Source organism: Patagioenas fasciata, chromosome 4, assembly GCF_037038585.1.
Source record: "Patagioenas fasciata isolate bPatFas1 chromosome 4, bPatFas1.hap1, whole genome shotgun sequence".
NCBI lineage: Eukaryota > Metazoa > Chordata > Aves > Columbiformes > Columbidae > Patagioenas > Patagioenas fasciata.
Window position 1 is genome coordinate 17165645 of NC_092523.1, and position 23303 is coordinate 17188947.

General features: G+C 38.3%; 1 protein-coding gene across 11 annotated transcripts in view; it reads right to left on the reverse strand.

Moving 5' to 3' along the window:
- Nucleotides 1-23303, reverse strand: part of LDB2 (LIM domain binding 2) — a 218413-nt gene that overhangs the window by 131973 nt on the left and 63137 nt on the right. For all 11 annotated transcript variants that reach the window (XM_065837544.2, XM_065837542.2, XM_065837543.2 and 8 more), the window contains exon 2: nucleotides 9652-9754. In XM_065837544.2, the coding sequence (XP_065693616.1) occupies nucleotides 9652-9754 (103 nt within the window). The remainder of the gene's footprint in view (nucleotides 1-9651; nucleotides 9755-23303) is intronic.

The window sequence follows — 23303 nt, forward strand, 5'->3', positions numbered from 1 at the left end:
TTTAAAATATTGCACTACGATAAATACCTAGTGCCTAAAAATAAGGTGCACCATGTGGAACAGCATTACTGCATCATTGAAATACAATGTAAAATTATTAATGTTTTATTTGTATAAGAAATGCAAACATGCACATTTGTTTAATAAAACCAACAATATATTAGGATGTACGTTTGCATAGTTGACTGTGTTCTTTTTGTGTGTGTATACCTGTCAGCAAGATTAAATCTGTGGTTAAAGGACATATTTTGCAGTGATTTCTTTTATTATCCGAACTTAAAAATTATAATCTACACCTGCAAGCCTGGTGCTGCTGGGTGTGCTAGAGCTGTGGGGTCTGCAGCATCACTATCTGCACTGTTAAGTGTATGTGCACAATATAGAACTTTGAAATGATTATGAAGTTATTGTAACATACATAAAGCTCCCAGACCCATTAGGATTGATATTCTGATTCACCTACACCTGAGGATTCAAAAAGGGAAGAAAAAAGTCTGACAGTCCACTGTTTAGTTATTCAGTGCTCTATAAAAGGAAATTCGTTTCTAATACCTTCAGGCAATCTGTCTGCTCTGAAGTATTATAGTTTCTAGTGGCTGAGAGTAAAACTACTGTACTTAGTTAAATGCCTCTCCTTGATCTAGAAATGAGATGACAATATGAAAATATGCTTTGCCACAAGGTTTACAGTTTTTTATGATATTAGTTAGGTCATTCATAGAGTGGGGTGTTTCACTTCTGAAAAAGAAACAACATAAATTTAATAAAAGAAATAAAAAATGCAGAAGAAAAATATTTCATGACTTCCAGGGGAAAGATACATATAATTCTAGATTTGGATAAATATTTCTTGGATAAATATTCAGACTCAGTCTTGTTTCTTACAGGAATTCTGTACATATGTTAGAACATTTTTTTTGCAAGAACATAATATATATTATCTGACCATCTTAAAAATCACCTGATAATTTTAAAAGCTGAAATAATAACAAGAGAATATTTCAACCTGATTTTGAAAATATTTTGAAATACCTTAGTACAGCAACATTTTTATTTCTCAATTTACTGCCAGTTATTCAGTACTGACCAGGGCTTCATAACTGCCATCACACTATGCAAAGAAAGAAACCATTTACCTGAAGTTTGTAGTAACGAAAAGTTTGATGTTAAAAGCTATTCACTTCCATTATTTTGCATGGATTAATTACCATTATTTTGCATGGATTTCCAGCATTTTATTAACATGGTCTCCAGCAGAGAGAAAGAACTGAACGTTACCTAATTTGGACCAAATGGGTGGAAAAAAAGCCAACCATAACAAATGGACTATTCGTATTGGGCAGGGAAAAAGCCCATAAATCACTGCAATTGTCTCATGTTAATTTTGCCTTTATTCTTCCTGCTATCTGAATGGACCCTAGATTCCTATAGTGTATCATGTCCTATTATATTATGATTTCTGCCAAAGAGGGCTTATCACTTAATCTGTTTATACAGCAGCAGAATCAATCTCATTGACTGGGATTTCAGTGTGCCTTTGCAATTAGAGGCTATATATAATTGTGCAATACGCATATTAGGAGTTTAGCAACCTTTTTCCAAGTGTCACTTTACAGACATTGGGTCTCCAACACTGGTTCATATAACATGCTTAGTAACAAGCAGAAGAGATTTGAGGTATCCATTTGTAAGACATCTGAGACCTTGTACTTATTTGTAAGATATTTGAAAAAGAGGTTGATAGGACAGCTTTCATGATAAACCTTTCCATGGAGTACCTAACTGAGGTTGTATGTGTACAGATGTGCATGCACACACATGTTGCACACAGATGGCACTACACATTAAAGAAGCTCTTCTGTATTTTCAAGGTATCAATAACTCAGAAGCACTGGAACATTGTGCTAAGAAGCCTGAAGCAGACAGAGGTGAAGGTCTAATTCATATCTGCTAATCACACATCAGGAACCAGAAAGAATTACTCCTTCAGCGTCTGTCATTATTACAGAGAAAAGGAAAAAATGCATGCTCTGAAGGAAAGCAGTGGAAGGTTTGTGTGGGAAGTCTTGCATAGCCAGCAGTATTAGAAAAACATTATTCATATTGCTAAAAATTAGAAGTAGTGGGGTGTTTTTAATCACAACAAGTTTAGCAACCAAGGTGAGAAAAATAATTCCAGAACTTGTCATGATGAAGGGAGCAGAGGGTTGAATGCTGGCACTTGGTTTGGGACTCCGGGGAATCTGAGATGCAGGTCAGACAGAGCTCCTTGGCTGATAGAGGCTCCACAGCCTCCCCAGACGATCTGTTCCAGCATCTTGTTTTTCTTATCAGTAGGAACTAACCTCTCAATACACTTCCAACATGCAATTTAAGACCAGCATATTTTCTCCTGATCATCATGGATATGGACACAGACCACATGCCTTTCCTTGGTTGATCCTGTTATTATATTCATTTTTCCCCTCTCCTTTTTTTCACATGCCTTCTCTTCTGTAGACTGACCAATTTAAATTCTTTCATTTTTCTTAGTAAGTCTTATTTTTCAAGACTTTTGCTCTCCTCTGGACATTTTCCAATCAGACCACATGTTTCTGTACAAATGCCATCCAAAACATGCATTCAGTACAGACAAAGAAAAGGCAATCCCAATCAGTAGGAGAGATACAGCTGGTACTTCAAAATACTGGATTCGCCCAAGCTCAACTGACTGGGACCGAATACAAATAAAACTAAGCATGAAAATTAAGAAGCTGTTAAACAGACTTGATAAGATCTACAAAAGCCACAACTATACTGAGAACAACTTTGGCAAAAAACTTAGGAGAAAAATGAAGGCAATAATTAGAAGGAAAAAGCCCTGACAATTACAATGAATATGGCATGTAAAAGCAAAGAGGAATAAAGGGAAAGCTTTCTGTAACAACACATTATGAGACATGAAATATTAGAACAAGATGCTGAAGGTGGCAGTGAACGATCCATGAATGTATGGACTAGAGAAAATAAGAAAGACCTTGAATTTTATTTAAAACTTGATTTAATTTGGAAACAGAAAATTTGTTAACACCAATATATAAAAAGCTCTTTCGTTCTACTTTTGAAAAGCATGTTGATCTTGAGATCAGATGTGCTTCCTAGTCCATCAATAGCTAAGAATGATTTTACATAGTATCTATTAAGAGTAAATGTTTGGAAATTAGCAGTTCTAAGAGTTTATTTTGCATGTTTCTATCTCTTATTATGAGATAATAATTAAAACAAACAAACCACTGAAGGAATTTAAAAAACCCCACTGTTGTTGTGCTGATATTTAAGAAGGGATACTATACAGTCAGATAACTGTATACATAATACACTTGCTTGATATCGATCCAGACAAAATAATGAAAAAAATTATACAGCATTTAACTGATGAAGATTGAAGTGAAAGGGATGTAATTAATACCAGTCAACATGCATTTATGTAAAATAGGTCTTGTCAAACAAATCTCATTTTATTCTTTGATGAGCTTAAGGAAGTTTGCATGCTAAACATAAGTGCATAGGTGTAATACACTTATACACCTGTAACGCGTTTGACTTACTAGTGCATTGCTTATATTCTTACTAAAATTAGTAATATACAGTTTTAATAAAGCATATGTACAATGGATTGAGAACTCCTTAAAACACCAATTTTAAGAAGTAATTATCAATTAGAAATCTTTAACTGGGGGCGTGGAGGTGTTAGTGGTGATCCGCAGGCACTTGCAGACCGCTTACACCTGATTTTAACGAAAAGTTCATCTATGTTCTGAAATTAAATTTGAAAGTATTGCCAAGAAGCTCTGAAGAAAACGAAACTAGCAGAGTGGTATATAAAGACGAAGACCAGGCAGTTGCACAGAATTATCTGTCTCACTTACTAAGCTAGGCCAATTTACTGTGTTGTACCTGAATGCTCGAATCATGTTTAATGACTGGGATGTCTTTGGGAAAAAAATAAAAGAAAAAAGAAAGAGCGTGTTCCTGAAAAGACGACAATCTGCTTCTCTTGGCAAATTTAATTTTCTCTGTAAGACTAACGTGAAAGAAGCCAGAACATGGTTGTATAGAAACCTGGGGTGGTAATGTAGCGTGCTAGCCTCTCAAAACCAACTTTTTGACAATAGTTAAGCAAGAGGGTAATGTGTAGCAATCTTTCCCTGTTCATTCCCAAACTATGTTCCCTGCTTGTAAGAAATGCCCACCAGACACAGCTTTCCACCATTACATCTGCAGAAGTTATCCAACAAAGGGCTGTAAAATTACCTGTGTAGAACAGGTTATAAAAAAAAGCACAAAGGCAGAATGAATATGTTGTAGTTCACTTGCTCTGTATCCACTAAATAATTTGTAGCAAAGTATAAGATACAGCTATGCAATATATTCTAAAGAAACTTAGATAAGCTCTTTAAAGCTGATGATTTTATCATTTCGTCCAAAGTTCACTGTACTCTGAAGCTGTTACCCAGAAAACTGTACCTCTAACTTTCCTGTTATCAAAAAAATTAAGAAAAATCAAGCAGGGTTCATGCACCAAATAGAGAAAATTAAGAACAAGCGCATAAAATGCAAAGTATGGTATAGTTATATTCTACATTCCAAACACAAACTGTAACAGCAATTATAACACAAAATGCATATTCAATTATCAGCTACAGATTCAGAGCAACAATAAAACTGAAATCACTGTATTTTTCTAGGGATACACAGAGCAGAAGAACTCAACTTGTTCCTTGTGAAATTTCTGCTATGTAACATTATGCAATGCCATATACAATCAGGTGATGGAAGCCCATTAAAAATTCTCAATACGTTCTTCATCTATAGGCTTAAACAAATTCATTTTGATGAATCCATCACATCTACTACACGTGAAATGTTATTGCAGCTACACGTGATAGCTCGCACTTTTGCTTCCTCATAGTATATAGTTCCTCCATGAACAGAAAGCGTTTAGTGAACAGAATAGAAATGTAGACAAGCTCTAATTTTCTGTACAGCGGCAACTGCATCCGTTACGCTTTACAGTGTCACTTTGCTCTGAAAGAGTTAACTTTCTAGCTCCTATTCTCTGCAGTGCTGCATAAACACTGCACATTATTCTCACTGAGCATGCTTCATCTTTCCTGTCTCCAGTCTTGGGCTGTCAATCACCTGTCAGTCCCTACCACATCAGCACAGTGCACATCACCAGGCTGTCAGCACAGCAGCTGATGAGACTTTGCTAAGAGCTGTCAATCAAACTTGTTTCTCTTATCTGTTCGGGAAATATTTTGTCTCTAAGAAACAAAAAACCTGGGCAACAATGGATCAGAGTCTAGTATTTACTCTTTTACAGGGATAGAAGGCTCTTAACAGGAAACGAGTATGTTTTATCCACAAACAGGAACAAAAAAAGTCTGCTCCATTAGGCATATTTTCTTTTTTGGTTTTGTTTAAAACCTATTTATTTCTTGACCCAATAAATCAGGGAATAACAAATTAAAGTACTTTTTTTTTTTTTTTGGTCTCTTTGCAAAATGAATTTCAGGTGTTTACTTAGTTTCTGTTGAACATAATTCAATGGAGTTTAAAACAGGTAGCATCTCTGCTTTTGGGAATCTTTCCCTGTCTCTATGCATTGGAATGTGTGAGCCTTCTGTCCATCTCACTGTAGCCAAAAAACCAGACTAGAAAAAACATACTTAATTTATACCTTTGCAACATTAAAATAGATCTTTATTTTCTGTACCATTTCTCATTAAAACTCAGTTTCAACATAGAATTTAATAACATGAGTGGGCTTCATAGATAATAGCAGACCAAAAGAATAGCCGAGGGGTATATAAGCAAGCAAGAGAAAAACATACATTTTCAGTGGATGTTTGAAAGAAGATAGTATCTTCTTTCTGGAATGCTGTACCAGGAAGGAAGAATTGCAGAAGGTAAAGTTCTCGTATATACTTAAAATAGTGCAGAAAGACAACAAGAGCTGCAAGGTGGGCTCAGCAGCAATTTCAGGTCTGACATACAATTTTTGCATGAAAGGTTGAGCTGGGCTTTCAAGTGCCCGTCTTTCTGGGGCAGAATAACGTTCTGCAAAGATAACTGGTCTAGGTCTAACAAACCCGGCAATCAAATTAATTAGCACTGGTGAATCGCCGAACTAACCAACCTCTACTCTTTCCAGACCACAACTAAGGATCTTTACATGCTGTGCCACACAGAGGTGCATTTAAAGCCACCTCAAGTATCAGTACACTGTGCTATCTTGTGCCAAGTAGAGTAAACATAACCCAGTGACTTAAAATCCCAGCTTCGACCCATATCTATTTTTCCCTATAAATTAAAGAATCGCAGAGTGGATAGTCAAGCAGAAACCTTGCACACCCAACACTGAGAATAGCAAAGGGAAGAAAAATACTTTTCTCAGTATGGAGACGAGTGCCGTAAATCACAGTAATGTGAAAGGCAGGCCTAAAAATATTTGGTGTTTTTCATAAAGCTTCATTTTGGGGCTGTGAAACTAAATAAGCAGCCTAGTTTTCTGAGATTAAAAAAAAAAAAAAAGACGTTTAAAAGCCTTACAGTCTCTTGGACAGAGCTGTACATTAAAAATTAAAAGATATGGGAGGCAAGCAAAAGTAGTGTTTTTAAAAAATCTTGTACATTTACACAAGCAATGATTTACAGGCCTGATTCACATGCTCTGAGCATTTGTGTTGGCTGTTGGATTGGGCTGTCCAGGTAAGAGCAGGGGGCAGAGAGAGCCAGCTGGGAAAAGGGCTGTGATGGGAAACCCATGGAAAGGAAAAGTTTAAAGCAAGTAGGGAAAAGAAACCACAGAGGGGTTTAGGGATTGCAGTCAAAATTAGAGAAGAGCAGAAGAGAAAATGCACATTTCAGCAGCCTCCCACAATGGTGCTGGGGGCTTTGTAGAAGGAACCTGGGGCAAAACACCATGTTCCTCCTTGTCTACGGTGGATGGTTTAAAGCAAGATCCAGATAGTCCCTGAAAACAAGGAGGGAAGAAGACTGGGAGTCATCATAGCCCAGAGAAAAATTGTGGCCATGAACAACAAAAAACATTTGTCCTTCCCACCCACACACACCCCCACAAGACTTGTTCTGGAATTTATTTGCTCCAGAAGAGAATATTTTAGTCCCCAAAGGAGGGAAATCGTTTCCCAAAGGAAAGAAAATGAGGTGGCAGCCACAACCGATGTTGGAGATGTAAACAAATTTCTCACAGGCTGATGCAAGACAAAGGTAGGCAATTTGGAGCTGAATCCTGGAGCAAAGGCAAGAGGTCGGCATCTTTCAACACTTTCAATTCTCTAAATGCCTTCTCAGTGATGCCTGCTTCTCTTTTCTAGGGCCTAATCTTGGTTCCTTCCATTACTGTTTGTGCCTGGCAAGAGTAAGAGCAAACAATTTGTCTCCTCTTCCCTCTCAGCCAGCTCCCATGTTTTTAATGCCCACGACATACTAAAGAGCATTCATGCTGGGTGAGGAGGCAGCTGGCTGGCTGGGGACAGCACGGATAGAGACCTGGCACTTCTGTTTCATCTCTTCCAGAACCATACACTTGGTGCTGCCACCGCTCGGCATTCTCTGGCAGCCCCAGCCCACTCGCCAGCGATTTCACTTGTTCCTTGGAATAAAGGTACTGAGTGACATTATGGTCTTTGGGAGATGCCATGACCCTCCATAGTCATAACGGAGCACACATACAGCTTGGGCAGGCAAAATAAAGACCTCGATCAGGTCTCTGTTCAGTGACGACCTGCTACAAGTAGAAGCAATTTTTTTGGGGCCCAAAATGGAGCAACTCCTGCACATGTTTTTGGACACAAACTTCCCAGGTAGGAAGAGTTGCTCTTAACACACAACCTCCACTCTGTGCCCTCCTCAAGCAACACTGGAGATGTCCCCCAGCAGGGACTTGGACAACCTGGCACCTCCCAGACTATTCTCAAAGCCTGCTCAGGTGGCAATGGACATCCCCGACTGGAACAGCTCAAGCATGCACTTTAGAGTACCACTAAACAAAAATACTGCTCATGTCAGAAAGAAACACAAATACTGTAGTTCAGGATTACATAAATGTCTACAAACAAGGGAAAGGAAGCGTGAATGAACAGAAAGAGCCCTGCATGCTGAGCTTTAATTCGAGATGCTGAGAATAACACCACCAAAAGCAACAACAGCTTGTGCAGAGGTCAGAAATTAAAATCAGAGGAAAAATCCCATGCACTAGTGGCTTTTAAAAACATGCCCACGGTAATTTGATCTTTCAGTCACGCTTATCAACAACAATCCTAAGAATCACAGTATTGTCCCATACCAAACTGGCCCAGTTAAGATAGCACAACCATTATCAAGCATTTGTGACAACAGGAATATTTCACTCTTTGACAAATTCTTTCATATGTAGCCCTGTTTTCCAGAAACACAACTCCCTCTGATCTAACTGGACATTAATTGCTTTTTTGCTGATGTATCTGTGCCTTCTGGACTGATAATACAACCAGCAAATCTGATATCTGACAAGTTGACTCAACCTAATCAGGACAGATCAGCTGTTACCAACATTGCTATAGGCTGTAATTTGAGGACCTTTACAGAGTTATCACTTGCTTTGAAAGGCAAGAAACTGTAATTCTGTCAACACTAATCTCAGAACGTGCGTTCAAAGTGCTTGTTATTTTTTTCTCCAGGAGAAGGTAACACTTGTCAAATAAATACCTGAGATAATTGATAAAAGGAATTAGAAGTATGTGATACGCTGGCAATCGGTCACTCTCACGAAAAAGAAGAACCTCGCAAGATTCAGAACATTAAGCAGAGAGCAGAAGCTGCCACTGTGAAGCAGGGGTCACTCTGAATGGAGTGAAACAATTGGCAATGCAGTTTTTCAATGTTTACTTATCTCTCTGTTGCTTAGTGCTAAAGCTGAGTGAATTATTCACCTCAAACAATTTGTTCGATGAATTTTACCCCTTTTTCCTGCTCAGCATATGTGGGCAACAGATACCAACGCCATCAGATTTATTCACTGCTTCACTTTTATTCAAGCTTCTCTTTAGTGCTTGACTGAGAGTATTCTAGACTTGCACTGCTGTTCAGACAACATCCAGGGCAGGTCCTTAATGTGTGCAAACAGCACAGATCCACATAACAGATGGAATAATTATTATCTACACTGGCAAGGATATTGCTTTTGGTATTTTTTTTTCCTGATCCCGGTTTAAATCTGGAAGCCCTTTGAGCAACAATACTGAAATTTCCTACAAAGTTCCCTTTCTGTGAACAACTTTGCCCACAAGACTCAACACTCAAATACTTGCGGACATCAAATTAACAAAGACTGTGAGCACAGCCAAAGCAAATTAATTAAAAAATTCCAAAGATTATATTGTGTTATTTGCCCTGCTCCACTAGGAAATAATTTATTTTCATATAATAAAATTTAGAGGAATTCCACACAAAATACAAAAGGATTCCCAACCCATGTAATTCTTTAATGGAACTAGATGGTCACTGAATACAAACAAGTGACTTTGTCTTTGACAGGGTTGCATCTGTCTCTTACAGTGCTTAAAAACCCAGGCTTAAAATTAGAACAAAAAATATATCTCTTACTGTATCGCTTTGGTCCGTCTTCCAAACAAAATGAAAGGGTTAAGGTTGCATCATCTTCAAAAAATTCAGTTGCAAAGGCATCCCACCAGAGGTTGTCACTATCCTAGGAAGCAACAGATCATTCACTTAACAGGAGGCAAAATGAAAATATGTTCATCCTTTGTAAAAGAAATTCAACAGGATCACGCATAGTTTGCATTTCTTCATCTATGATTTTGAGGTGTAGATGTCTATATGATATTTCAAACTAGTTTTCCTAGATAAGGTTCTAGTTCTAATTTAAGAAAAAAGCTAAAAAGCTTATTATACAATAAACTGTCTTTCATTTTATTGAGCACACTAAATATATAAAAACTTTTACTCTCGTAAATATATTTGCTTCTTTAAATGCAAATAAAGTGATTATTACTTTTCCCCTCCTTTCTTGGGCTATCTCAACTGCTTAGTCCTAATAATGAAAAAAAATTCAGTACTTTATTCTATAATGCTACATAACCCGATTATCAGCATGAGTTGACAAGAAAGTTATTTAGAACCTAAGTATAATAGCCATTCCACTCCAATGCATCTAATATAAATACAATGCTACTGCAGGTTAATTAAATGTAATTGTTGTGAGAAATCTTTACTTTTCAGTCTGATACATGAAGTGAAAACAATATTTTAAGATGATCTGTGTATACTTACACTAATACACATAGCTGAAACATAGCAATTATCTATGTAGTGTGCAATGTAAAGCATGTACCGATACACCACTACGGGTGGTCTGTTGGCTTTGGCAATTGAACTAGGCATTGTTAGAACTGGGTGATCAACAACAGGCACTCAAACCTCCATGTCTAGCACCTGTGCAAGTGGGCCAGCTTGCAAGGGTTTTCACAGAAGTCAGGCAACAACAGAGACCACCAACTGTTTCATTTAAAAGCTACAGATATATTTAATAGCAGATTTTAAATTTTTGGTGCAGTCTATTCTGTTCCTTTGAGGTCCTGACATTTAAATCACCTGCAGCACACAGGATGAGCAACAAAGCTCTAAATACATTTCTGAAGAATCCCCAACCACACTCCTCAGAACCACTTTACTCCACTCACAGCAGCTGCCTTCCCCGTGTGCAAGGCCAGGTTAATTCAGCATAGTGAGCACAGAGTACCTCTTAATGCCTGAGCAATATGTAACTGTGCCAGAATACATGTGTTACCTTCACAGGAAAAAAACTCCAACCCTGAGAGAAAATGCCAATTTAAGACAAAACATGCATCTATCTTATTCATTATATGTACACATACAGAGAAATAATTATCTGGGTTTTTCAGTTCTGCTTTTTTTTTTTTTTTTTCCCTGAAGAGGTTACTATAGGATTTCACTCCAAACTGCTGAGCAGGGTATCTTTCCTGCCTCACAACTTCACTTTGCTTTTTGCCAGACATCCAACAGAGAAATGGTAAGGAGAGGTTTTAACATTCCAGCTCGTACCAGAGACCCCTGAGATACTTCCTGGCTGGGTCAGAGCCTGTAATTCACCTTCTTGCCAAGGCTCATCCTGTGCTGCAGGACAACGAGTGGCATGGCCCTGTGGTACTGGCTCAAAAATCAGTCACACAAAGAGGTATCAAAACTGTCCCTGTGTCTTACATATCTCTTGTCTTGGAGAGCTGCTACTCTTTCCTCTTTGCTGGTGTAAACCTGATAAGTGTTTCCACGTGCAAACATCACTGCATAGACTAGTCGAGTAGCCACAACAGTAAGTACAGAATAAACATTCAGGTTCAACAGAAGCCCAGCAAACGCACCTCTGCACACCAGCCTTTCAGTGGGGACAGCCTGCTGGGTGACATTATAAGCCCATAAAAGACTGTATTGTCCAACAAGTCATTACATGATGGCACACTCTACCATTTGCCAAAAGAGGGGCTGCAATATTGTTTAACTGGGATACTTTGGACACCCTTGTGATAGGGAAGTGAGACCGAAAGCAAAAATTTAAGCAACATCACATCCCACGTTTGCAGCTCTTGCTAACTCAGTAGTTGAGCGTCACTGGAGCTACTCGCACAACATCCAACGACACAGGTAGTGAAAGGGGAGCACCACACAGTCACAATGCAAATGCAAACAGGAAAGACAGAGAAGAGCAGGGCAAGTGCAGGGCCTCACCTCAAAACCACACATATTTGCACTCATTCTTGCTTCCAAGAAGTCTGAAGGCAAGGATAATATAGAGACTGAATTACTGTGGATTCCCTCCCTGGATAGATGAAGTATCCAGACTCTGTCACAGTTTGAATACTGTCCAAGGTCTTTATCTTAGGGTTTTGCATATTTTATGTCAGGAAGAAGGAAAACCAGAAAATGTAACACCCCACCCACAAAAAGAACCCAAACCTTAATCGAATATATAAATCTTCTGTCAAGCTCTGATAGTCTCTGCTGATTAATTCTCTGCTCCACCCTTGTCACAGGTGGGCCCAACTGCTCTTACAGCCAAATAGCAAACAAAGCCAAATGAGGTGTCCCCCAGCCAGGCTGAAAAAGGATCTGGTTATTAAAAAAAAATAATAATAATTAAAAAAAGAATAAAATTAGCCCCTTTTTCTTGCAAAAAGGGGATGGTGAAGGCAACGCTGCCCCCAGGCATCTTTAACTTATGCTCTGACAGGTTACAGGGGATTTTGCCAGAGTAATTATTTTTCTATTCAACAATAATGAGAAATTACCATGGCAACCTCCCTTTCACGTAGTGCACTCACACACTCAAACATTGAAATAATGGCCTAAACATAACAAAAAAATTTATACTTTAAAAATATTTTGTATCAAAATAAACTTAAGGAATGGGTCAAAGGAGAGAAGAGGGCAGAGACAGGCAGTGAGTTGGGTCAGAAGTGAAGATGCCATGCTGCTGTAGCCAGCTACTCAAGCAGCAAAACGTCTTCTGCCACGACTGTCATTGTTCCCTCTGATCCTCTCCACCCCCGGTATTATTTGTAATTTGAAGCATGGCTCAACTCTGAATAGGGTCTCCAAGTAAATGGAAGCCTAGGGTTTCAATATTTTTTCCTGACTCTGATTTCTTTGGCAAATGTAATCAGATTTTAAGTACAATGATGTTCTTTTTCCCCCTCCATCTAATAGTCCCACATGTTCACTGTGTGATCTGAGAGTCAAGCTGTGTTCTTCTTTACACCTTACACACTTACATGATTAAGAGTCTGCAAGCCAAATGAGGCTTTTTTACTTGCCTGTGATGGTGATTGCTGAACCAAAATAGATCTTGGAACTGGAATATAAGGCCAACTGAGCCTATGGCATTTTCTTCAAATTATTTTATTTTTGTTTAATGACTTGGAAGGTAGAATGGAGTTCATGTAAAAAGTCAGTCCATGAAACCATGCTCGAGAGAGGATGCAGACACCTTGCAGGACAGAACTGGAATTCAAAATGATTTTGATAGATTGCAGCAATGATTTGAAATGAAGATGAAATTCAATAAAGTGAAGTGACAAAAGCACAAATAAAGAACGGGAAATAACTGGCTAAGCAATACCGTAGAAAATGGTCCAGATCATAAAGCAAATATGTCAACAATCTGCTGCTCTTGCAAATAAGGGAAATGTCTTAGATACAATTCCCTTCCACTCCAGCAAACACATCACTGGAAAGACTTCAACTGGAACAGTCCATCCACTTCTGGAGTACTGTGATCAGATCTGGGCCACCCACCCTTAAAGAATTTAACAGAGATAAACAGGAATCATTGAGTTCAAAGACACAAGCCAAAAAAAAAAAAAAAAAAAAAAGAAACAAAAAAAAAAAAAACAACCCCAAAAGACTCATAGGAAGCAAGACAGAAGGACTAGTTGTGTTTAGCATAAGGCAGAAAAAGCTCACAAGGAATGTGAAAACAGTCTTCAACCATATGAAGAGATTGCTATAAAGAATGATCACTTGTCCTCTGTGGCTAACAAGGATAGAAGAAGTAATAATCGTCTCAGTTTGCTGCCATCACAGGTTAAGTGGTTTAATCCCATTACAGATTTCTGGGCGGTGTTATGCAGAGGGGAAGGGGCTGCAGAGCACAGCTCCTGTGTTCCTGAGAAGGGGGGTGCTGAGGTCCTGCTGCCCACGAGCCTTGGCAGAGCTGCCCCATCACAGAATCACAGAATGTTAGGTATTGGAAGGAACCTCAGAAGATCATCCAGTCCAATCCCCCTGCCGGACCAGGAACACCTAGATGTGGTTACACAGGAGGGTGTCCAGGTGGGGCAGGCATCCTGGCAGCTCTGCAGCTCAGACCCAGTGACATGCGGATTATTGTTTTCTCCCTCACATCACTTTTGGCTGCACACGTATAACAGGTGTAAATAGCATCTTAAAAAGAAAGTAATGGAAACAAATAAATGAGATTCTGAATACATACAGGAAATACATCTGTTCTGAAATGGGGTATTTTTAATATAATCACTTTTCAGGGAAGAACTGAACTTTAAACGTCAACCTATGTGGCTTGGCATTGCACAAAGCAAAAATAAAAAGAGATAGTGCTCTTGGGAGCTTACATTTTTCTTCTGGCACTTGCAACCCTTCCCTATTGACACTTACTATTTTCAGAACTCTATACATCCACACTCCTGTTGGCAACATACGAGCTTCTCGTATTCTTTCAAGTTAATGCTGTGTGAGGAAACTGCTGTCTCCCAAAGGAGAGAATGGTATTCCTGCTTTCCTTCCATTCCCAGCAAATCAAACTACACTTGAGCTTTTAAAGTGCAGTTCAAGATAAGATTTTGCCATTAAATACACCTGTAAAAACTGCACAGCCATTACGAATTATGAAACTCACAAGATAAGTATCATAAAAAAATTCTAACACTAATGTTTATACTCAGAGCACACTGACAGACCATTAAAAATAAAATTCCTGAATACAAGTAACCAGTGACTTTCCTCATTAAATTTAAATTAGTGAGGTTTAATTTAAACATATTTAAGGTTCTGACATAAATTTCACAGGAGTAACAAATTAACAGGGATCTATATATCTTAATGTTATACATTTGGACATTTGAGTACTGATTTGTAGGTCTGGCCCTGCAATTCACAATGTTTTTATGATCTGGCACAGGATTCTTTTGCTATTTATATAAATTCTACATGGAATACTGATATTCTGAGTCTTAAATTGATTTTCTCGGAAACAGTATGAACAGAGTGAAAGAGTGGAATACCCATATTCAGTATGTAGGTGAGAAAGCCATATAGTCAAATGGTTGCCATCATACAGGTACAAGAAGGTGCACACCTCTCTGACATTCAGAGCATCTTTGCTCGCCATATCTGGTACCTTGTGCAGTTATTAAAAGTACCTGAAGAAGAGGACCAATCTGGGTGCCCAGGGCTAGTTTGTAAGGACCACTCCCATTGCTTTTGCATTTGTTATTCTATCTCATTCATTTTATCTATCTGAAACATAAAGCATGTCTTACACAGCATTAATCATACCTTTAATCTCACAGTTAGTGGTATTCTAAAGAATCTCCAGCTCCCCTCCCCCTGCCAGGAATGCCCAACTCCATTCCTTCCATTTGTTATTTCACACATATTCACAGTTTTAATGGTGTTGCTTGCTTTTATTTCACTTACTAGTGTGGCTGCATGCCATCTCTCAAACAATGTGTAGTAAAACTGGCAGAAATATTTTAAGACTTGGCTTTGGTCATATGTAGTTTTCTGTTCCATTATATACTCGCAACTTCTTGCCAAAACTCTGCTCAATGCCCAAAACATATCCGTTTCTTCAGCTTACTCAATAATTAATTTAATTATTGTTTACATTCCACTTTGGAACTTATCTTCATGTGTACAGCGAAGAAATAACACCAAGTTTCTGTTTTATTGAGAAGGCAGAATATAGTCATGCAACAAATCCCCACTGTGATACTATCTCAGAGAGTCTGACTGGGGTGCAAAATGGGGGCAACGCCTCTGCTTCTCATGGAAATCTGGAGTAACTTTAACAATCCAATGGAATTACAGGGAAGAGCTCAAAACGGAGATCTATGCTTATAGATTCACTGAAAATTCTTAATATATCAAAGATCCTATTTTTATTGTCTAGAAACCACTATACTATAAGGCAACAAAATATGGGGGGCAGGGGGAAGCAGTAACAGCTCATTTTCTGAATGGGGACGCATGAAAATCAAACATTATTTATTTGACTTAAAAATGGGAGAAACAAACAAACAAAAAGACAGAGGCTTTGCAAAATATGCAAAATTTTTCATGCCACTGCTGTGCTCTGAACTCTAGGAGGTGGGAATCAGCATCACTATAGCAAAACAACTATACTGTAATGATACTGACCATATCGCTCAGCTTTGCAGGTACAGTACTTTGAGACAGTGCCACTTAGATTCTCAATCAGCAAGTCTACACTGGGCAATTACACCAGGGGTTCAGATGAACTGAAACATGTTGACATTGATATGAGGAAGAGAAATATTTTTGATGCATTTAGAAGGATGGTTGACCTCTTCCTTGCTATTCGGCTGCTAACGTAGGCCTGAATTGGAGACGTTTTGTTAGAGTAGTCGTGGTAACTGCTCAGTAGGCTGGCATATAGTGAGACCAGTCCACGTGCAGCTACAAAAGTACAGTTATTCCATTACATCTAAGCCACCCCCTTTTTCCATCTACACAGGTGCTACAAGTATATCAAGTTGAATATCCTTTTAAATTGGAGTCATTAGAATTACAGAGATTTTCCAACTTAAGTTATCAGGACAGGATAAGACAGAGAGCTATCTGGTTCAGTCTAAGATTCGAAGATGAATGCCTGGTCTCAAACCTATTATTTGTCATTGTTTAAATTTTACTGAAGCTTGTGGACAAAAGATAAATGAATCCTGAAATATTCACTCTGTGCATGTTTCACTATTCACCTACAGCAAACAGACACAGGCTGCAGAGTCTAATACCGCCTTGCAAGCAGTACAGAGGAGGAGGAGTTAATTATGAAATTATGTGTCATTTCACCTGCTTCCTTAATTTGAATTCATTATTTCCACTCCTGGAACTTGTGCACAAGAATGAATAGGAGAAAGGGGAAAAAAGAGTAATGAAGCTGGGCTCAAGACATATTCCACTGCCAACTCCTTATAGCCACCATGGCATCGTCCTTGATATTTCACAGCAATATTACCAATAACTAGCAGAATATGCTCTTTTGTCCTTTTTAAGTATAAGGGCTAAGACTGCAGTTGGTCTCTATGAATAAGACCTATATTCTGGCTGTGTGAACAAAAAGACTGGGCATTAACAACTAAACCATGTGCAGTTTTCAATAGAAATAGACCCTTCCATCCATAGCATAGTATCTGTTTGGATGTGGTATATGTGCAGTGCATACTAAATCCATAGTCAAAGTTGTTTTAAATTTGAACCCTCTTTTCAAAGAGGCATGAGGATGTCTCCAGCTGGGTGGGAACAGTAACAGATTTTCTTAGTAGCATTCTCCACCCATAGTCATTGCAGTCAAATCACAAACTTGAGTTTTGTGTTTACAAAAATGAATCACGGTTACATTTCTCTGTTCTACCACAGAATACACCACAGCCTCAAGCCTTTGAGAATGGTTTATAGAGATGGAATATTAAGTGTGTCTATTACCTATGGCAGTGTTATCAATAATGTGAATGTTCTTGTTTTATTCTGACATTTTGACCTAGTACAACATTGACAACATTTCAATACTGCAATGGGAACGTGATGAAGACAGTCCTTGACACCTCCATCACACACTAGACTTTCATCACCTCTTTGTTCTCTGAAGTCTCACGAGAGCACCACACATATTAGAGACACGTACAAAGCTGGGACCTTCAGAGGTCCCTCCCTCTGAACAACTACAATCTAAGCTATGATCTAACAGACTGTACTTTGAGAAGTAAGAAGGAGCTCTCCAGCTGAGTTAAGAAAACAGCCAGCTTTTATCTCTTGTGCGTTCTTCTTGTGCAAATCCAGTGGCCAAGGCAGGGAAGCAAAACCCAGGTAAGACAAACACCCTTATACCTGCTTCTTATAGAAGTATCAAACGGTGACAGGGCAAACTAATGCAATGATAAAGAGTTGATTTTGTCATAAACAAATCTTATATGGGTTGAAAAGACATACAGGTAAGAAGACATATCTCTAGATGACACTAACACACCCTCTACTCTACCGGACTTCGAGAAAACTGTTGCTAAGACTCAGAAAAAGACTTTTAAAATTAGGGATACTCTTAAATGCTTTGCTGGACTGGAATCCAAGTACGCATTTGTTAGCTTGCAAGTCAAATTAATTAAAGATTGTAACTTCCTGTTAAGATTTACAAACCAGGTAAATGCATATATATCATAATGTTGGACATTTCCGTCTGACCAAAGAGATATTACTTCTTAGGAAGGTACATGAAGTGGAAAGGATCCAGTGTATTGTATGTCCCATCTCCTTTAGAGGACAGGTAAGAAATCTTAATTTCGTAAAACCCAGTCAGAAAATGAGAAAACATTTAAGAGGGAAGAGTTTAAGAAATTACTCCTTTGTGTTACTATTTACAAGCATATCTACAATTATATAATTTTTGGCTGCATTTAAGTACTTACTAATATAACTGTGGTTCTGGGTGTTCAGGTATCATCCAAAGAAATTGTAATAGCACTATATCATTCCAGATAGTGCAGAGAAGCAAATGTTACATTTGGTAAGAAGCAATGGTAAAACATAAAATCAAGTTCTTTGTTATGTATTACTAATAAAATACACTATATCTTCACTACATAAATAGTGCATATTCTTCAACCAAAAAACCACTGTGAGAATTAACAAATAATTTCTTAAGAGAGGTACAGTCACCTGCAAATTATGTTCTTCAAAAGTTCATTCACATTTTTTATTCAACTCAGAAGCACCACTTGTGTGTGTTTTTTTGAAGGATTATTTCTTTAGTATAGCAAAAGTACATTTCCAGTTAATACCTGTATAAATTCTGTACTTATTAGGATTAGTAATCACAACCATTTTTGTTGACTGGCAATGCCACTCTATCCACAAATATCTGTGCTAAATGTGTGTTTCAGAATCTAAAATCTACTTAAGAAAGAGAGCAGTAAAAAAAAAAAAAAAAAGTATTGCTGAGGTATTAAGTTATTAAGTCTATATTTTAGTCTCACTTGGTCCAGTTTTCAATACTACAGTATAATTAATATCATCCGTATCAGCCATTTGGGCCACTAATCAGCTGAAGTTGTCAGATGCACAGGTTTTGAAAATAATACAGCTACATTTATTGCTTGTAATTTTTTATATAGAAACATGTGCATTCAAGCTTAATCAAACACTAAGGGTGAGATTTTCAAAGCTAATTAAAAGACTCATGCATCCATTAAATTCAGTGGAAATCAGATGCTGGAATATTCTGAGTAAGGCTCCAAATGCCAGCATGGAATTAGAACTTGTTACATTTACTGAATCAAAGCTGGAGGGTGACAACAGGGCTGGGATTCATTTCACCCCAAGACAGTTGTCTAAATTCGTATGAGATAAAAAACCTCCTGGAGATATCTGTCTCTTCACTGACTGTAGAGGGAGCCGAGAGAATAGCTCAGTCTAGCCATGCAACTTTTACAGGGATCAAGGTAGGTAAGAGAAATCCTATCATATGTACCTACCAAGAATTTAAAATTCAAGAAGAAAACTGGCTGAGCTTTTGGGAGCTTACATAGTGAAGGACAAACATAAGTGAAAAACTGGGTGAAACAACCGTACCTACTTTGTCTAGATTTTTACAGTCTTGGCAGGAAAAGCCACAAATGATGTTCAAGTTTTTTGCTCACACCGCTCAAAGATCTCCAGGCTGCCAGGTTCCTGCTGTTTCATATAAAAAGCTTCGAGTGGCAGACAGAAGTTGGAGCGCTGGTTAAAGATTTCTGCCAGTATGAAATGTTTCAAATGAAGAAGATGTGATTATTTGCCTGGCTTCATAACTCCACTCCCTGGCTAGCCATAGTTGCCAATAAAGACCATCGGGTCCTGTATTTTATCTCACCCTGTACTTGGATACAAAATTCCTGTACAAAATACAATTACATGTTTTCATATGTATCCTCCTACATCCTCAGAAATCTGCAATGTAAGGAAATCTTAAGTCAAGACAACGTATCAAGTATTGCCGTTTCTCACTGTATTGTTCTGCTACAACCGGATCACTCGGTCGCTCCCAGTTTCCATGATGTTGCACTGTCCTTCTCAAGCACGTAACACTCACTAATGGGCATGTGACAGCCAAGTCTGGTTAATGAAGGAACAACACTCAGGAGTCCTGGTTGCTCCAATAAAGCAAAAATGGATTGTGCTTGACACTTACAGATTATCACTATACACAATTTTTGATGGTGAGAAGCAGTTATTAGCACAGGGCAGTGAACTTTTAAAACTGGTATTTGCATTTACAAATTAAAACTCTTGATTCAAATGGAGATGTCTGAATCACCTGCTTACAATGAAAAATCTACTTCTACTGTTATTGCTGCTATAATATTATATAACAGTGTAACAGATCACTGACGAGGGTGTTAAGGATGCTAAATCAAAGGATATTTAATTCCTGTCCTAAAAGGCACCAAGAGAAATATAGCGAGAATGAAGCACACGTTGGGAAACTCACAGGTTGTGATAACAGAGTGGTTTTGTGTGTTTGTTTTAATTATTAACTTTAAATTTTCACTTCAAAGAAATGGAAGAATTTATGCATGCTAAAAAATGCTTCCTTTCAAAACTCTCTCCGCACTGAGCAAAGTAAGTACTGCTTTCTTCTAAATGGCATACCTTATCTTGTCAACCTCATTTAAAGTAAAAAGGCATCAGTAGTAATAATAAGAATGCCATTTGGTGAACAATTCCTTCACAGAAGCCAGCTATTACATACTGTAACAAATTAAAACTCCAAAAGTCTGTGCGGGTCCCCAGAGAAATGCTATTTAATAAAGCAAACACCGATATTGAATGTGACAGAATTCCATTTGCTACAGAATCCCATCCAACTGTGTTTGGCTGCGGCTGAAGCAATTAGAGAAAGCTGTGATTTAATGATTATGCTAAAACCCTAGACAAACAAAGCTCTCACCTACCAAGTGGCCACTTAGCTGTATCACTACCACCAAAATGTATAAAAATCCTTGTAGGATTTCATTTGCTGTCAGTCAGCTAGAAGCAACATGAGCAATTATTTACTAAAAATGTCTAGTTACCAGCTACCCTACTGCTTAAACATGAAAAATGTATAAATCTAAATTTAAACAAAGTAAGCAAGGCCAAGTGTGAACTACATATGTCAGGGAAATCACCTACTAAGGTCATCCTTGTAGCTGAGACCTGATATGATCTAGTGAAAAGATCATAATAGGTCAACATTTCATCCTTTTTTTTAAAAAAATAAAAATCTTTATGTTATATATTACAATCCACTGGGGCCTCACCTCTGGGTCCACAAACAGCTAATGAAATTGTAAACATTTTTTCATCACAGCAGTAGCCTCCTATGAACTACAACCTATCACTTCAGACTTTGTGGACCTGTTAGATCAGCAGTAAATCTGATTCACTTGGGATTTTTTAGCTTTCAATAGATGGTGTTTGACCTTCCCTATTATCTAATGCTTTCAAAATTTCTTTATGTAAAGTTGTAGGATGTAAAGCAGTATGAAAAAAGGACTGTATGCATGTGACAATTCTGAAAATTTGCTTACAGAAAGCTTGAGAATTTGTTTGGAAACTATAGAATTTCTTAGTGCGTTCACGCCAGCCAACAAGCTCCATTGTGAGAACTGACTAATGGTCTTTCTCAGTTTTGACTTTCACGTTAGCCTGAGAACTAACGGACACCTAGGACTGCTGATGCAGATTTTTACCCTTGTTGCCTTCCAGGTGAAAGGATCTTCTCACCAAGAGCAAGCAAAGCCTTGGAAAAAGCAGTTTGTCTCCTCCCCAACTTTAAGGAACTAGATCTAGAGACATGGTGCATATCTATAACCTAAACAAAACCATCAGTGTTGATACAGACTCTTAAAACTATAAAGAATATGAAGTCTGTGAGAAAGCTCAAACACACAGAAAACTATTTTAAGAAAGAAAATGTTTTTGCATAACATGGTGAATCATGCACAGAATTGCTGCAGAGGAGAGTGAAATAACTTAAAGAAGCTAAGTACAAGAATGCACTTCTCAGGGTGCTCAGATCCATTTTCAAAGATCTAAATCCTCCTGTCATAGCAAAAGCATATAGAGTGGAGGCTTGGGGCTTTTTGTTTGTTTGTTTTGCTATAGCTGTGCATTTCTTACAAAAATTAGCAATAATTGTGTTCAGAACCCTGAAAATTTTATTTACCACTATGTGTTCCTCAAGAGTGCCGTAAACAGAAAATTCTACAATTTCAGAGCCTTTCTAGAAGATTTGCGTTCAGACTACTACTGAGAAGGCAGCAGTAGCCTTGACAAAGCCAAAAAGCTACATGGTCTCATTTCTGGGAATGTGTAAGTGCCAGAGGAGCTGTCATCTGACAGCAAGACAGAAAATTAGAAAAGATTCAGTGCTAATGTCTTCGTACACTAGAGGAAGCTTATGCCAAGCTCAGCCCAGAATAGATGGATCCACACTTTCGGTTTCTACCAATGCAGTGACAACCACTGTGAGATATTATCATATTTCTATGCACTATGTTAAATCAGAGTGTACAAAATTGATCATAGCTGGATTCTCTCTCTAGGTCCTCAAATAAAGACTGTATCAAAATATCACAGATCTGTGGAGGGTATTGAGTCCAGGTGCTGATCGAATATCTCAAGATTCTCCTCCAAATGAGTTCCTCTGCAATCAGCTTGACTTTCACACCTGATTTCTATACACCACACTGAATGATCACCTCTCTGCTCGAGAACACATGACTTCTTTTCTCTCCCTCTTCCTTTCTCAGTTCCACTTTCTGATTTGGAGTTTTATCTACAAGCAGATGCACTGATACTGATGTGCATACAGTCACTTTTTGTTGATAATCTCAGCTGCTGTAGTAGTGTCTATTGGATCAGGTCATTTGGCTTTTAAAATAATATATGAAGGTATCCCTCGTCTGAGGCACTCTGGGATGAATGTGAACTTTCTATAACCTCCACAACATGTGAGGTCTGAAAGCTGCAAGAGGCCCATCAGAAAATGTCAGGTCAGCACAGAGCCCACCATGTATCCAGCAGCATATCAGCAAGGACAAAGGAGTGTACTGAAGATCAAATATGCTTCATATTAAGCAAGAAGCTCCTTGTTCAGACTCCTGTGAGTGTTCTAGTTCAGTCAGGTTCAACATCTGGCAGGGGCCAGATCTGGGCTGACTTCCTCTGACTTGACTCAACACTCTCCAGTACAGCTGACGATCACAGGCCTTCGTGTCCTAAAGTCTCGATGGACTCGCAGAACAAGTACAGAATCAAAGCAAGCTGCCCCCTCTCTCCCTACTCACACACATCAATCTGAAGGGACCACAAACAGGATTATGCTGTCAGTGTTCTCCTCATCCCTCTGCCAATATTCCAAGCAACCAGGGAGGTGATACCAAACT